General features: G+C 35.8%; 1 protein-coding gene across 3 annotated transcripts; it reads right to left on the bottom strand.

The window, feature by feature from the left end:
• Positions 1-1,605: 1,605 nt before the first annotated feature.
• On the bottom strand, positions 1,606-15,007 carry LOC117928645 (11-oxo-beta-amyrin 30-oxidase-like). 3 transcript variants are annotated; one of them, XM_034848591.1, is made up of 7 exons: positions 14,221-15,004; positions 13,065-13,264; positions 7,792-8,436; positions 5,041-5,191; positions 3,851-4,027; positions 3,220-3,380; positions 1,606-2,212 (listed from the first exon to the last, which is right to left on the bottom strand). In XM_034848591.1, the coding sequence occupies exons 1-7, from the start codon at positions 14,477-14,479 to the stop codon at positions 2,099-2,101; spliced, it is 1,707 nt and encodes a 568-aa protein (XP_034704482.1). In that variant the 5' UTR covers positions 14,480-15,004; the 3' UTR covers positions 1,606-2,098. The 3 variants fall into 3 exon arrangements, with proteins under 3 accessions (XP_034704482.1, XP_034704481.1, XP_034704483.1); XM_034848590.1 differs by having other exon boundaries at positions 3,220-3,389; positions 14,221-15,002; XM_034848592.1 differs by lacking the exon at positions 3,851-4,027 and having other exon boundaries at positions 3,220-3,389; positions 14,221-15,007.
• Positions 15,008-16,576: the final 1,569 nt, after the last annotated feature.

Below are 16,576 nucleotides of genomic sequence, written 5' to 3'. Positions count from 1 at the left end.
TTTAGATACTAATTATTGTTTATACCTATCCCCTAATGAAGTACAAATTTTTGATATTATGAAGTGGTGGAAATCTCATGAATCCATTTTTCTTGTGCTATCTAAAATGACATGTGATCTACTAACCCTACCAATGTTTACTATAGCATCGGAATCTGCTTTTTCTATAGTTGCAAATATAATAGGAGTCAGGAGGACAACTCTTATAGCATAGATGCTAAAAGCCAATGTTTTCATAACTGGATCGATCATCGAACCAGAAAAGTTACTAGTTCACGGTTCACTAGTCAGACTGACGATCGAATCGGTGACGTCATTAATATATATTTTTATATATTATTAATTTTTTTAAAAAAATTAATGAATAAAAATAATTAATTTTATCTAAATTTTGATAGTATTTATCATGTTTGTTGATTTTTTTTCACAAAATTTTTTATTTATAGTTGTCAATCAACCTAATATTTTCAATAATTTCAACAAATTAAAATGTCAATATGTAATAAATAAAAAATAAATAAAAAATTAAATATTAAACGTATCACAACAATTATAATCAATAAAAAATTAAAAAAATTAAATATAAAATTTTTAAAAACTAAAATGGAAGGCAAGGTTTTCCTAGTTGTGGAGGGGATGGGGGTAGAAGAGAAAGAGAGAAAATTAAATTTTAAAAAACTAAAATAGAAGACAATTTTTCCTGTCATGGGATGGGGGGAAGGGAAAGACAGAGAGAGAAAAAGAGGAGCTTTCCAGGGGTGGGAGAACTTCCGGTAGGAAGGCTCTTTGTCGTCACGGGGGGAGTTTTCCAGTCCGCCGTCGAGGGTGGGGTGACGGGATTTGCGTTGGGTGCTGCCAAGGTTGGGAAGGCTTTTCAGCGTGCGGTGGGGGAGGTGGGGCGGGGTTCCCAGTGTCGGGGGTGTTGCTGGCGAGATGATGCTCCAGGCGACAATAGAGATACCAATTGCATGGGAAAGGGGGAAGGAAAATGAATTGTTGGGTATGGAGGGAACCGATCGGTTCATCCGGTTAGCCAATCGAACCACCGGTTCAAACAGTTCAATTCCGATTCAATTGCTTCCCGATCCAATTGATCGAACCAGACCGGCCGATCCGGTCCGATTTTTAAGACCATGGTGAAAATAAAATTTTAATATTTAATTTTATCTCTATCTCTTTTATTATTTTAAACTTTTAAAAATTATTATATTATTTTTATACTTATCCTTATATAATTATAATAAAAATAATTGTGAACATAAATATTTATATTTGTTAAATAGACTTGAATGAGAAAATTTTGGACAAAAAAAATACTATTTTATATATTTTATTTTATTGAAACATTTGTTAAGTTGGTTGCATAGTCTAGTGGTTTAGACATTCATAGAGATGGGTCCTCACGTCATTAACGCTTGGTGCCCTTACTCTTGACATGCATCAAGATAAGCAAATTAAAAGAGAACAGTACCAACCAGGATTCCAACTCAATCACATTCACCTCTCACTAGCTGAACTTGGATACCCATCTTGGAGAATTTTCCCTTTCAAGACCAAATGTAATTCTCACCCAAAATAGTTGAGTTTTATCAACACTAGCACCAAATTTGAAACCATTGGAATCATTTCAGTAGTATGTTGAAGTACTGAAGCAACATATTATATTATTTGTATACATTATTTCTTGAGCATGAGCATCAAATTCTACATAAACTCCCTTCTGGAGAAAAAAAAGTACTGAGAACAAAGTGAAAAAGTTACAGATTGGAAGATGGGGAAGAAAAACATGAGGCCTAGCTGCTACAGGAAGGCCATGGTGCCTGAAAAGCAAATCAAGAATCACTCATGGGATAAAAGACAGCAGCTAGAGCCATTTAAAAACAGGGAGGAAAAAACATAAGGTTTCCAAACACACTCATGTAGCATCCTCCACTTTGCCAGCTTCATAAGCTAAAAAAGGAGAAAGGAAACACTCTCCCCCATCAACTTTGACTGAAAAAAGGGAATTTGAAAGGTTGTCGTTCCATCTATGACCTCTGATTAAAACGGAGAAAATAACATGGAGATTATTATTCACACATGATGATTTCATCTTCTTTTATTCTCGGCTGTTCCTCTTCATAAATACTATCTTTGGACTAGGAAGGAGCTGAAGAACACTGTCATTCAACATTGGCTTGGGGTCATCCTCAGATCCTGGCTGAAGCCTTATCTGCAGATCTCAATTCAAATGAAGAATTAGAGCTCTCAATGGTTCTATAAAAAAATGTGATTCATGAGGTTAATTTTGGAATTTAGGCTAAGAGCTACACTAACAGAATGGAGGTTGTAATGTTTGATTAAAAGATTTAGGAAGAAGAAAAATATACAAGGAGTGAACGCAAGAGAAATGTACAGATAGGGTGTCTTATGCAACAGACCTAAGGCAGGACGGCTTAGCCAATCACACCTAAGGTCCTTAAGCATTCATACCTAAAAGTCTCCCTCCTGATATAATATTTGTAGTATCCTTTTGGAAGACAAAGACTTTAATTACTTTAACGAACTTACACATTCTTAGGCCCTCCACAAGAAATAGCACACAACCAATTAGTAACCACCTTCTAGATACTTTGGATCTTAACATTAAGTTGTCTCTTCGAACTCTCATTAAAGGTAATGACTGATATTTGACTCCTAAGACCAATCAAAGACTAGGAAAACAAGACTAAAAATAAGTTACTCCTTAAACAAGTTCTGAATGAGAATCTTGCCAAAAAAAACCCTATTGGCAATATAACTCGTCTTTCTCTTACTCCAGTAGTGTTACATATATCATCATTATTTATTGCTTGCATCATCCCATTGTTTCTTTAAAGAAAATAAATTCTGTCTATTAAAAAACTATCAACAATGCAGCTTAACACTAGTCATGTCCCAGTTGTCTATTTCACCTTTCTAAATTATCCCTAGCAACACTTCTAGTAAGGTCATTGACTCAGTGTTTCAAATCAATTTCATTCTCTTGGACGCTTCCCAAATCCTTTAGAACCTCCAACTTGCTGTAAAGAACATCACACTAATGCTGTAACCTCCAACTTTCTTTTATTTCTTTAGGAGGAAAAGAAACTCCAGATATTCTCATCTCAATTACAGCATATAGAATAACACAAATTAAGAGGTGAAATAAACTAGCATATCATGTCACTAACAGAGATAGTGAGAGGAAAAGCAACATACCTCGTAGTGTTCGAGCAAAGATGCAAATAAGGCGGCAACTCCAAGAATTACAAATTTCTGGCCAACACATGCTCGTGTCCCAGAACCAAAGGGAAGAAAGGCAGCATTGTGATTTGGGTCATCCAAAATGCATGAGTCCTGATCTGGATCCACAAGATCTTCTACAGTCCCTAAAAGCAAAGATCACCAAAATTGAGTTATGGATGGAGCATCTTGTAGGATTGATGGTTCCATGGCATGTTAACCTTAAAAAAATTGCAACTGTTCTACATTTTCCAAGGCCAACATGTATAATGGATGGTAAGGGCAATATTTGTACTGTACTGAAAAACAAATTGAAGAAGCTTCAGCACAATAAAGTGACATCCATCAGTCACTTGCATATACCCAGAGGAGGGGCAAGTGCCCCTCTGCCCCCCGCCCCCTCGCCTTCAATTTCTGGTGCCACGATCAGAGTGATACATTAATACATACCAAATCAAAAGGTTAAGTTAATGGGATGAACTTTGGTATTCATGAAATTATAATAACCTATATCACCATGACTGCAAATTTGACAGAAGAAAAGCAACACAAAGAACATAAATGTTATGATGGAGCAAATTACTATTGGTATAGAAGGGACAAAAACCTGCTAAAGACGAGATGTTTGCTAATTCAGGTCCCTTCACAGCTTTAGACAAAAATCGATATGGATTAAACTGCCTAGCGTCATTCCCCCAACAAGAATCATCCATCTGTACCAACTGTACAGGAACAACAAGTATTGCTCCAGCTGGTATGGTTAAGCCAGTTTTCAGATTTAAGTCTTGTGGTAAGAAAAGAAAGAAAATGAATCAGTGAAAGCACATGGGCAAAGAATTTTACTTAAAAAAAAAAAAATAGCAAAAACAAATATGGGAACAGTAAAATAAGCACAATGATTAAAAAAACGAGCATGACCATGCGACAGTACATCTGGAAGAGTTTGTAAGAAGGAAAACTAAAACAAAAGCTTGTTTCAAAATTTTCAATAAACTTAGGTAAAATGATACAGGCAATTATTGAAGAAAAACCCTGAGCAATCACATTTCCAACATCAGACATGCATATAGTGAGATCTCTATCCAAGTATGACATCAATTCATAAACAATCACGTTTATGAAATCATTAGAACAAAAATTCAGAGGAATCAAAGTTTCTTGCAGCTGGAAATGCAACTACAGAAGCTAACGAGGACAAATTTAGGTTTATTATTCAAATTATCTGTGATTCAGATGAATTATATATCAAAATAGGTTTTGACAGTTTACTCTTCAGTCACACATCCAACAAAGTAATATATATTAGGTATTTAATTCTTTTCATAATCTCAAAATTTTTCATTTTTCCCTTTTATTGTCTCCTTAACAATTAATATTTCAATTCTGTAAATATGCCACCATATATCCTTTTCATATAAAATTTCAAACAAAATTTCCATAAACTTGTCAATGATTTTCAAAATCTCCCTTAAAAGTATATAACCTAAAATCTAATTTCTCAAACTACTTGCCTATGTGTCTTTTGTCATGGAGATTACATTTCAAAATGGGAATTCATGATGCTGGTGCATTAAAAATAAAAGTATCATAACAATGTGTCAACAAATGGCAAATGTAAATTTCATGTTTAATTATCATTTTTTTAAAACAAAAGAGTAAACAATTGATGAGCGTATGTAATTTTATAGCAGAGGGAATTCAAATACATCCCAACACAACAGGCAGCTTGTCAGTATCCACAGAAAACTCTAGATAGGAAGTGTATTGTACTTACTGAAGAAGCAAGTAATTTCATACCATGTTTTAGAGAGCATCTTTGTAACAAAGGTCCAGCTGGCATAAGGCGGGCAGATTCATATACAGTGGCCAACAAAACAAGCATCTTATCAACATTTTGTTGTTTTTGCTTCTGTGCCCCTTTCCGAGACATGATTATCTCTGAGTAAATCTGCAGCAAATTTACCAAACATAAATTGCAATTCAGATAATTTATATATTCTTAATTACCAAATCCTGAACAAAGCAACAAGAAAATCTCAATCAGCTAATACTAAAGATCCATTTGCAGTTTCTTCCTAAGCAAAATTTTTACCTATTAAAACAATCACTTGTGTTGAATCACCCTCAGGTCATGCATGGGTGCATGTCTGTGTGTATGGGGTGAGAAAGTAAAACAAAGCTGAACAGATAATCATAGCTATTTCTCTTGAAAGTTCTGAGTGTGCTTTCTTCCTTGTTTATTTTGCACTTAGAATGCACTTTATGGGTTCATTGCTATTGAACATTAGGAGGTTAAGGTGAAAGAATTGCTCTTAATAGCGAATAGAAGCCCCAGCATCTATTTGGGAAGCAAGGAATCTAGTATTTAGGACATCAAGGAACATAGTTATCAGTACTATAGGATATGCATGGTATTAAAGATATGCATGGTTTTGAAGACCTTTAGGTTATGTTTGGTTCCCAGAAAATTTGTGGAAAAATGTAAGGGAAAGAAAATAAAGGGAAAAGTAGAAGGAATGAAAAAGTAAAGGAAAAATTAAAAAATAGATTTAAAGTCAATACATTTTTTTTATATGCTACTTCAAACTCATTTCCCTTATTTTACCTCTTCTATATAAAGATTAAATAATTTGAAAATGTATAAATTTCTAACTAATTTTAAACTAATTTTAATGATATTTCATTTTCTTTTGTGTTTTCTATAATGAAGAGACCCTTTGACAGAACATTTAGGCATTAAGTAACGTCAGCCAAAGGCCCAAGATGTGAGACTCTCATTAAACACTCACCCCACATCTTGAGACACCGTTAAGTGTCCAATAGGCAGACACTTACCAAATATAATTTTTTTTCTTTCTCCATTTCTTTTTCTTTTTCTTTTGGCTTCTTTCTTTTTTTCCCCCCACTCCTTTTGTCCTTTTTCTTTGTGTGTGTGTGTGTGTAATAGGCTTACCAAATATGATCTATCACTCTCATGGAGGAATTGTTAAATATTAATTTCTTTACACTTGTATAAGCTCAGAAAGGTTGAAGAAACACGTTACAAGAAAATTAATACAAAGTTTTGTTAAGATTAAGGATTTCTAATTTAATTTTTTATATAATTTTTCTAGTCTTTTCCCTGTTCTTTTATTTCTTATACTTTTTTCATCCCATTTCTGAATAAAATCAATTAATAATAATAACTAAACCATATGGTTAAGGCCATGACCATTAAGAACAAAAGGCTCCACCTCTGCTTCAGCATCCCCCTCTCACCTTCTAATACCATCAATACTTCACACACCATTATAATATAAAATAACTCCAAAATAATAGATATAACTGAAATACAGTTTCCTGACAATACCCCACTTGTCCCCACTGGGACTTGAGCCCGGAATCCCCCACAAACCATCCCCAACCCTCTACCACTTGAGCCAAGCCTCAAGGGCAACAATACCCACAATATTTTATATACATTAATAAATGAAAAACCAACCACAACAACAGCCACATACGTGAAACTTTGTAATGCATGCACAGTTTTAATATTTGTGAAAATTGTTTAGAAAATTTTAGTTTTTCAACCTGTTTTTCTTTGAAAATGTTGTCTTAAAGGTACTTTAAATTCAAAGAAAGCATTTAGCTTTAGTTAAAGCGCAGCTATGGCCTCTTCTACTTTGAAAGAAGATTAATCACATATAAATTGTTTCACTATCTAACGTCATGTCAAGAATTTGGCATCAAATGTCATATAATTGCATTCATAAGAATGAAATTGAACTTTTAAGTCTAAAAAGACTACTTGGCAAATAACACAATACACCCTGAATCATATGGTACCGAAACAAATGACATTTGCCTCTCAGTAAACAACATTGTAGCATATCCTTTGTACCTGTTCCCATTTTCTTTTCCTGCTATCCTAGTTAACACAACATTCAAACCAACTCCTAGCTCAGGTGCCTGAAATCCAAGCAACTTGAGTTTTTAAGAATTTTACAACAGAAAAAAATTAAAAATGGGATAGCAGCAGCATGCCGTGAGGAATCATGATTATTGTCAATCAGTAAGAAAAGTATTAAGTTCATGGGTCAGAAATGGAATGGGAAATTAATCCTAGCCGAACAAGTGTTTTAAGGATTATAAACAAATTAAGGTTAAAAAGGGCAGAGCAGCACACCATGATAAGTATACATCAACTAAACCATAACATAATTTGGAGTTTCAAATGAATTTTATCAGTTGAGAAATATACTACAGAAAAGTATCATCACCTTAAACCAGATATGCATAGATTCAGGATGAAGATTAAGGGCAATAAGCAAGAACCACGCAATAATACAGTGGAAAAACACAAGAACTATGGTCCTTAAAAGCCATACCCAGTATTAATAAAACAAACCGTAAAGTTGTTGGCTTTTGAAGTTCTTGGTTGCACTTTCTTCTTAAAAAATTATATCAAGAATTAAACATGATACAACAAATTTGGAGACCATGAAAAACAACATAAAGTTAAAATCTTCAAAAAAGAAAACAGGGATATAGAAAAGAGAAGACACCAACCTTATCCTGTATTTCTGGATGTGTTGCAAGCCTAGCTAAGATGTTACCAATCAACCCTGCTGTAGTAAGACACCCATGAAACATTACACGCATAATATTCCCACAAGGCTCTTCTCTTGCATTAACGTGGCCATTACACTCTTGCGATGATAAGCTATCAGGCATCAAAATGCCAGAAGAAAATGGTGCCTCTGGTGCATTCTTTGTTTCTGGATTTGAGATTTCACTATTGGAGTTTTTATCCATATGACTAAAAAGCTTGTAATTTTGTCTGCATTGTTCAATACCATCTTGAGTTAAGCTCTTCAACTTCATGCACAACCGCTGATACCTCCAAAATCCCTGTTTCCAGAAGGGAGTAACACCATACGAGGCCCAAAAGCAAGCATCTTTAGCAATCATCATGAGAAGCTCTTCATAAACACTTGCCTTGGACCAGGCTAAGAACGCATCTCCGAAAAGTGTGGCACCCATGATGGAAAAAGCCATATGCTGAGAAACAATTTTACAATCAAGGGTGCCTTTGCCCATTATAGCATGTAATTTTTCCATGACATGGTCCACAACTTTTGTAGAAATTACATTTGCTCTCTGGAGCAAGTACCCATTTAATTCTGCAGCCAACAATTCCCTTCTCTTTTGTACCTATAGCAATGAAATTTTTTAATTATTATTCCAAATGAAAATTGTGTAATCATAATTAAAATAAAATAAAATGAAATGAAAAAATAAACATGTAATTCTCTCATCTGAGCCTTGATAAACTATAATGCTACAGTAATCCATAAAATGAAGCAATAATTTTACGATAGGAAGATGTCAGATTGAAGGCATTCAAAACATACAGCAATCAATGGGCACAAGATCACAAAGCTAGCCAGCATTTGACATCTAGATAACTTTAAGGCAAAAAATGTAAAAGATTGCTTGTCACTATTATCAGTTAACAGGTATTACCACAAAAAAAAAAAAAAAAAATCTGTTTCATAATGCAGAATCAACCTAACAACCACATCTTATAAACCATATTTCCAAGGCTGTTGTCTAACACCCAAGTTGGTGCCCTAACCATGGTTATACAAACCAAATTTGTTCTTTACAACTAAAGCCACGAAGTAGACATTTCCAGGACCCAGGATATCCTCTATCTTTGCCTACACACTCTATCCAGCCTAACCTAAAGATCCCTACAAGCTCACCAAAACTAAACCTAAGAAAATTTCTTACAAGTGATAGAAGATCATGAATCTCAATTTCCTCACAAAAAACAGATAGTACTGTAAGCAAACTGAAGATAAGAAACCATATCCCTATTTTTCCCCAACTCGGACCTCCAGTGAGTCTAAAACCTACATCCACTCATCATTCTCCAACAACTATCATTAACAAATGCAAAGGGAAAATGAGAAAGTGAATATCCTCGTCTAAATCCTCTAGATGCAACACCTCTTGGCTTTACCAATGACAAGTACAAAAATAACAAATGAAAGACACCTTTTGATCCAACTCCTTCGATTTCAATCCAAAGCATTTTCCCAATATCGCTGGATATCCAATTTTAAGATGACTCCCAACCTTTTAACCTCTCTCCTCCACAATCTAGTTAGCCACAAAAACGCCTCATGGCACTTCTACCTTTAACAAAAGCCCTTTCTGATGGGATAGTGTTTCCTAGTCAAGAGTCACAAAAAATTCATATGGCATCAGGTAAACAACCTCTTAGATATCCTCCTCAAAGAGGCCCTCCTCCCACTAGCACTAATTAACAAAAATATGATCCCAATACGAGGAGTTGTATTTTCTGCCCACAGAACAGAGGTGGAAAAAAAATCCAATGTAACTCCATCAAAAGTGATTAATAAATGGAAATTAAATTTTCAGTCATTCTGCAAGGTTCAGTAAACTACTCCCACCACTGGTCAATCTGTGAAAAAGTTTTTAAGTTGCAAAACCTGATTTTTAAACTATTGTGATGTAGGACAACCCTAGGATGGTTGCCTACACTCAAGGGTAGGTGGGCTAGGGTTTATTTTTAGGGTGTAAGGAGAGGAACAAGGAATAAACTTTATGGTAGAGAAAATTATAAGATAAGAAATAGAGAGAAAGAAGAAACAATGAAGAAGAGATGGAAAACCTTAGAGTCTCACTAAGGCCTTCTAGGAGTCTCACCTAGAAGAAAATCAATGGAGTCTCACCATTGAGGATTGCAACCTTGCAATGAAAGAAAGTATAATATTATTCATCAAAATTCATTCCTTTGATTTACATTGATTAGCCTATTTATAGGCTTCTCTAAGAAATTCAAAGTCTACTAGGACTCTAATAACCTATCATGACTCAAATTCTAATTATATTATAACTCAACTAGCTAATCCTAATTAGACTCCAACAAATACCAATCCTAATTTAATTCCAAGTAATAATAATCCTACTTTAATTACAATTAATACTAATTCCCTCTCTTGATATATATCTTGAATATTCATCCTCATCATATTGTCTTTAGCTTTTTGCCTACCAAGTAATTTCCACGTTTAAAGAGAATTTACTTGAATTCATTCATAAACCTTTTGAGGCCATCATCTCTTCCATTATCACTTCCAAAGCATCCAGATCCTTGATATCACCAAAATCACCCATTTTCTTTCATGAATATCCCCAAACAAGAAATATTTCAAATTGCAAATCCTTCGTCTTTATTTCACCTCTTTAAGCTTTTACATCAACTTATAACCCTCCTATCCCTCGTAATTAAGCATCAAACGCATGGTCTCAAACCATAATGGAGTAAAGCCCCACTTCAAAATATCAGACTCAAGGACAACAGAGCTATGTTCCAACACTAGGCTGGGAGAAACTTCCTAAACAAGGTCAGAAAACATTTCTTCCCAACTAATAAAGAACATAACAATAAATAAATAAAAATAATAATAATAAAACTTGTCCTACAAGATGATCTAATATTGCATATTAGATCAAGCAAAAGCAGCATTCTTAAGAGGAAAATCCACAGGCCACATTCATGAGCAAAAGTGCCTTAACCTTGCAGACTTATATTTAAATCCTCAAGCCCCAAATTCCTCATTAGAGTATGTAATGACATTAAAACCTCCATCACACATCATTCAAGGGTGCAAGAACAAAAAACACTCACCTAAATCATCCTAAAACTCATATCTAAGACGACGAATACACACATACATTGGGGCCATAGCAGCTCAAAACAACATCACTAGCTCGATCCTTATTGTAAAAGGCACAAAACACACCTAAGTTGCAAAGGTCTCCTGCGGCCTTGGCACAAGCTGCAATTCAGGGATGCTTGAACACCAAATATGATCCAAAATTCCAATTTAAGCAACCAAAAGAAACTCAAGATTCCGCTTAAAACTACTAGAAATTAAAAAGGATCTTTCAAGCACCTCACCTCCCAACCAATTGAAAATCAAAATATTTGAATTCTCTCAAAAGCCCCAAAAAAATGGGCTTAATCCCATTTTCTATATTTTACTTCCAAAATTCCTTTAGCATTCTTCTATCAAAGAAATTCAATTATGTGATTGCAAAATTCCTAAATTTCAACTGCTTTCTCAATAAATTCCTACAGATGTAACATAAAGTTGTTTCATAAAATATTCACAAGCATTGCTTCAAATTAACATGTTGCGTTTATTGAAATAATTTTAGAATGCAACATATACTAATGTTTTCATAATTCAGTTGCTCTCCCATTCTCATTATGGAAACAGCGTATTCATGTAGCTTTTTTAAAATAACATTTTTCAAGACCAACAGCACCTTATTATAATTAAGAAAATATTAAGATTTCATGTCAGGAAAGCAAACTGCCTGACATACCTTCTTGTTTGGTAAATGACATTTATTGAGTTTCACATTTTGGGCAAAATATGTTTCCATGAGACATGCCAAAGCGTAAAAATTATACTGCAGACTCATACACAGGAGATCTAAATCATCGTTTTCTTATGACTTAAACATCTAATAATAAAGCTAGCTACTTTATCTAAAAAGTCGTAACATGTTGACTTATGGCTGACAGGGCAATCTACTTTGATCATCTGAGTAGTGCATTAGTATATTACCTAGACTAGACTACTATGGGAAAATATCAAAGAAATTACACTCATTGATATAGCTCTTATATCTACTTAAGGCTCTCAATCCTAAGATGTTTGTAAACTAAAATTCTCAAGTTAAATTACTTTGGTTTACCAAAGAAGGAGATTTTACATGTTCAATATCTTGATAACTTGGGAAGTCAATATGATTGATTGTGAGAATGCATACCCTCAATAAGGAAATCACATTCTGTTAAAGAAAGATAAATAATCCCTTGAGGTAATTTATGGAATTTGACAAAATAAATTCAAGCCTGGTGAACCTCAGTAGCAAAAATGATTTTATTAAAAGCATGTTATAGAAATTATTTTGGAATCTTGGTTTCTCAAAAGATTGTTGTTTGGCAATGAAGTTATTGAATTAGGTACTCAATAAACATAAGATATAAGAGGGTGGCAGTAAATTTTTCTTCATACCGAGCTCTGCTGATAGATATAAGACATAATGGGTTGATGGTAGATTTTTCCCCATACCTACCTCTGCTTATAGATATTGGGTTAGAGAGGGACTTCTCCGCAAGAATTTGGTATTTCGTTGTAATTCAGTGTGATTCTAATTTTATAGTGGTAAAATTAATAGGCTTTTGAAGGGGTTTATGAACATATGATACAACCAAGAATCCTAAATCTATTGGAGTTGGGGATTTTTGTGACAATTAGGATCTCCTCTCCAGCCTCCATATATATTCCTCTAGAAATGATCAGGCAGTAAATTTCTGGACTCCTAAATTCTTTTAAGTAATTTTGAGAACATTTTCTCTCCTAGTGAAGGCCAAAAAGGAATAGGAAGAAAGAGCTTAAGGTTACAAATTGATCAAAGTGGTACCAATTCCTTCTTGATTAGGCTTCAATTGATCAAAGGTGAAGAATCTTTTCTTCCTTTGAATCATGATAATTGAAGAGGTAAACATCCAAATAAGAACCATGAATACCAGGGTCTCACCATTATTTTAACCAATTGTAACAACACTAATGCAAAAAAAGAATTAATATATAAACATCAACAAACCCCATAAATGCGTTCATTAAAGAATATGAGGTTCCAACAGTCACAAATAACATAAAAAAATCAACAAATGTCAGAGAAATGAAAGCAAGATATGCATGAAAGGGGAAAAAAGCTTTACAGTGTACCTTGTCAAAAGAGGAAGAAAAGAGACTCGATGGTCCAAAGGCTAGTTGGAAAGCCCTCCCTGTCAGAGGCAATTTATCCTCAGCCTTTAAGAGCATCTCTTTAATAAGCACAGGATCCTTTATTGATACTAGAAGCTGGGTAGGACCTAACCACAGCTTCACAACTGATCCATATTTGTTGTGTGACTCCGATAAAAGGCCTGAAAACAAATTGATAATAAGGCAGTACACTTTAGCAATCCAGATCAGAAAAAGACAACTCCAAATCATATAGGCTACATTTGATTCCCATAAAATTTGAGGAAAAATGCAAGGAAAAGAAAATAGAAAGCAAAAGTAGAAAGAAAAAATAATAATAATAAATATATTTAAAGTCATTTTTTATGCATCTTCAATATAAAGATTAAAGAATTTGAAAATACATAAAAAAATTTATTTTTTTCATTTTTTATTTATAGCAATATCAAATATTTCAACATAGCCCTAGCATTCCATGGGTGTCCAAGTAAAGAAAAAGTTAAGTTTAACCTCTGATGCATGTAACCAAAAATTGAAATTGAAATTGTAATTCTATGCCATAATTTCCTTTCTAGGCTTAAGAAAGGAAAAAACGATTCTAAAATTTGCAGATCTAAAAACTATGATAGTCTCAGTCGCAAAAGCCACCAATCGGTAATTGAACTAATCGCATAGTTGTCAGACTAATTACAACCGACCCAGACATCTTTTAAGAGGAACCCATCATTTGAATATTCTCTCCTGTACTTTCTCAGCAGCCAAACACATCCTAAAGATTCCGCTACTTGAATTCCAAGAAATCGACAAAGTCCAGTGAGCCAAGCCTAACTGTATGTATTCATTTCAGTTAACTCGACCAATCAAGTTCTGGGAAGAAAGAAAAACCAAAACCAATCACAAAGGATCCCAGAATTTTCCTATCTTTTCCTGCCCCACGATTATTTTCTTTTCTTTTCTTTTCCCCATATTTTGTCATCAACTGTAGAAACCAAACAAACTGGACTAGTCTATTAGACTGCAGTCCATATATAGGAAATAAGCCAAAAATAAAACCAAAAAAATAAATAAATAAATAACACAGGCGATACGCAATAAACTTCCCCGACATTTCACTGCAAGCAACCAAAGTGAACCTCACCAGTGAGATTAGTTTCGGAAATAAGCTTGGAGTGGCCGTAGAAAGAAGGGCAGGGAAGGCCGGAGATCCTGCTCCCTTTAGCCCACAAAGCAAAGAGCTTGAAGAGTTTCCTGAGCAGAAGAAGGGTGACAGCGATAAGGGAGATCCAGAGGAAGGCGTTGATCTGGGTGGCGGCGTAGTCTCGGAGAAAGCGCGAATTATCGCGGGAATGGCAGGATGGGGAGGGGAGGGGAGTGCCGGGAGATTGACATGAGGACATGTTTGGCTGCCGGGAAAAACAGGAGGCATGTGAGATGGGGAAATGGGAAAATAGAGGAGAGTTGTGGGGTGGTTGTTTTATGGTTTGACTTTTGCTAGGGGAATGAAGGGCCCTGAAGTGGAATGCGTGTCAGAGTGGGGGACACTTGTTTAGCAAGGGCGTGGGGTTGGGGCCTGCCGAGGAGGGACCAGGGCCATATCTCCCTGCCTCCCCTCGCCCAGGTGGAAGTGGGGCTTATCCTGGTTTATCCGTTACCGTGAGTATGATGACTCCATCACACCGTCAAAAAAATTTACATGTATGAATCCCATTTTCACCAAAATGATGAGAAGAAGACAAGTGGATGGGTGGATGCATGGATGGGGTGGGAGTTTTTCCATTGATGAATGGGGGCTGGAGTTTGTTCGTCAATGAATAGTAGAGGGCCAGAGGCGGTGGGTGTTTATTGGTGGGATGAGAGGGGGATGTAGGCGGTGGTAGTGTTGTGCTGTAGCACTCCTCACTTCTCAGCCTTTCCTCACAGGGGATTGTGCCATCCTGCTTCTCAATGGTAACACTTTTTATGGAAACGTATGAGGTTGAGGTTGACCTATCCTGCTTCTCAATTGTTTACCCTTTTATGGAAGCGTATGAGGTTGAGGTTGTGCTATCCTGCTTCTCGCTTGTTCTCTCTTTTATGGAAGAGTATTGAGGTTGCGTCCTTCGTATAGGTGGTCAATGGGTCATGTCAGTCCAATGTTTCCCAGGTCATAATGGGCCAACGTGTCTGGGCAGCACGACCCACTTTAAAATCGTGTCGAGACGGATAAACCCATGCATGCTAAATAGGTGATCCAACATGGCTCATAAGCCCATGAGCTAATCATGTTGGGCTGTGCCGTGCCAACAGGGCGTGGCCCATGGGCTGTACTTTGTTAAAAAATTTAATTTAATTATTTAAAGTCATTTTGTCTTTTTTTTTTTTCCTTATTAAATAAATTTTCTTTTTATTACTTTAAACACTTCTAATAATTATACTTTTTATTTTTTATAGAAAAAAAAAGTGAGAATTACATTACTATAGTTTGAGTACATCTTAACTAGATTGACACCCACTCAACGATCAATTATATGCGTCATTCAACCTTTAAAAATTAGCAATATTTAATATATTTAAAAGAAATGAACAACATATAATTCTTTAATTATCATATTCATTTTTGTCTTGTCATTCAATCTTCATTCTTTTTTTTTTTTTTTTTTTTTTCATCTTCAGTCATTATCAATCTCTTGAACATCATTGTTTGCATTGAGATCCAATTTCTTGAAAGGTTTTTTAAGTTCATCTCCTAAAGTTTGAAGCTTCATGCGTCCATCTTCTCAATTCTTCAAACATATCAAAGCTTTTGGCATGGTTTTAAAAATCGGACTGGACTGGCCTATTCGACTGATCACAGTCCTGGTCCAGTCCGACCAATTGAACCAGGAAGCAATTGAATCGGAATTGAACCGTTTGAATCGACGGTTCAACCGGCAAACCCGATGAATCGATCGATTCCCTCCGAACCCAACAATTCATTTTCCTTCCCCTTTTCTCATATGATTGGTACCCCCACTGTCACTTGGAATGTTGTTCGGTTGACAATGGTACCTCCACTGTCGCTTGGAGCATCATCCCCCCCGTGTTAGGAACCCCACCCCACCTCCCCCACCGCGCGCTGAAAAGCCCTCCCAACCTCGGCAGCACCTAGCGCAAATCCTGTCACCCCACTCCCGGCGACGGATTGGGAAACTCCCCCTTCTCCCCGCAACGACAAAGAGCCCTCCCACTGGAAGTTCCCTCCACCCCTGGAAAGCTCCCCCCTCCCGACTGGAAAAGTTATCTTCCATTTTAGTTTTTTATTCTCTCTTTCCTCCCCCACCGCGCGCTGAAAAGCCCTCCCAACCTCGGTAGCACCTAGCGCAAATCCTGTCACCCCACTCCCGGCGACGGATTGGGAAACTCCCCCTTCTCCCCGCAACGACAAAGAGCCCTCCACTGGAAGTTCCCTCCACCCCTGGAAAGCTCCCCCCTCCCGACTGGAAAAGTTGTCTTCCATTTTAGTTTTTTATTCTCTC

The sequence above is a fragment of the Vitis riparia genome, chromosome 13 (genome assembly GCF_004353265.1).
Source record: "Vitis riparia cultivar Riparia Gloire de Montpellier isolate 1030 chromosome 13, EGFV_Vit.rip_1.0, whole genome shotgun sequence".
NCBI lineage: Eukaryota > Viridiplantae > Streptophyta > Magnoliopsida > Vitales > Vitaceae > Vitis > Vitis riparia.
This window is presented reverse-complemented; position numbering and strand designations above follow the sequence as displayed.

Bases quoted from the DNA above. Each gene is read 5' to 3' on its own strand.
- LOC117928645 (XM_034848590.1), bottom strand. From the start codon at position 14,479: ATGTCCTCATGTCAATCTCCCGGCACTCCCCTCCCCTCCCCATCCTGC. The intron at 13,265-14,220 runs GTGAGGTTCACT...ATTTGTTTTCAG, and splicing joins TTCCGAAACTAATCTCACTG to GCCTTTTATCGGAGTCACAC. The intron at 4,028-5,040 runs GTATGAAATTAC...TCTTACCACAAG, and splicing joins AAGATGCTCTCTAAAACATG to ACTTAAATCTGAAAACTGGC.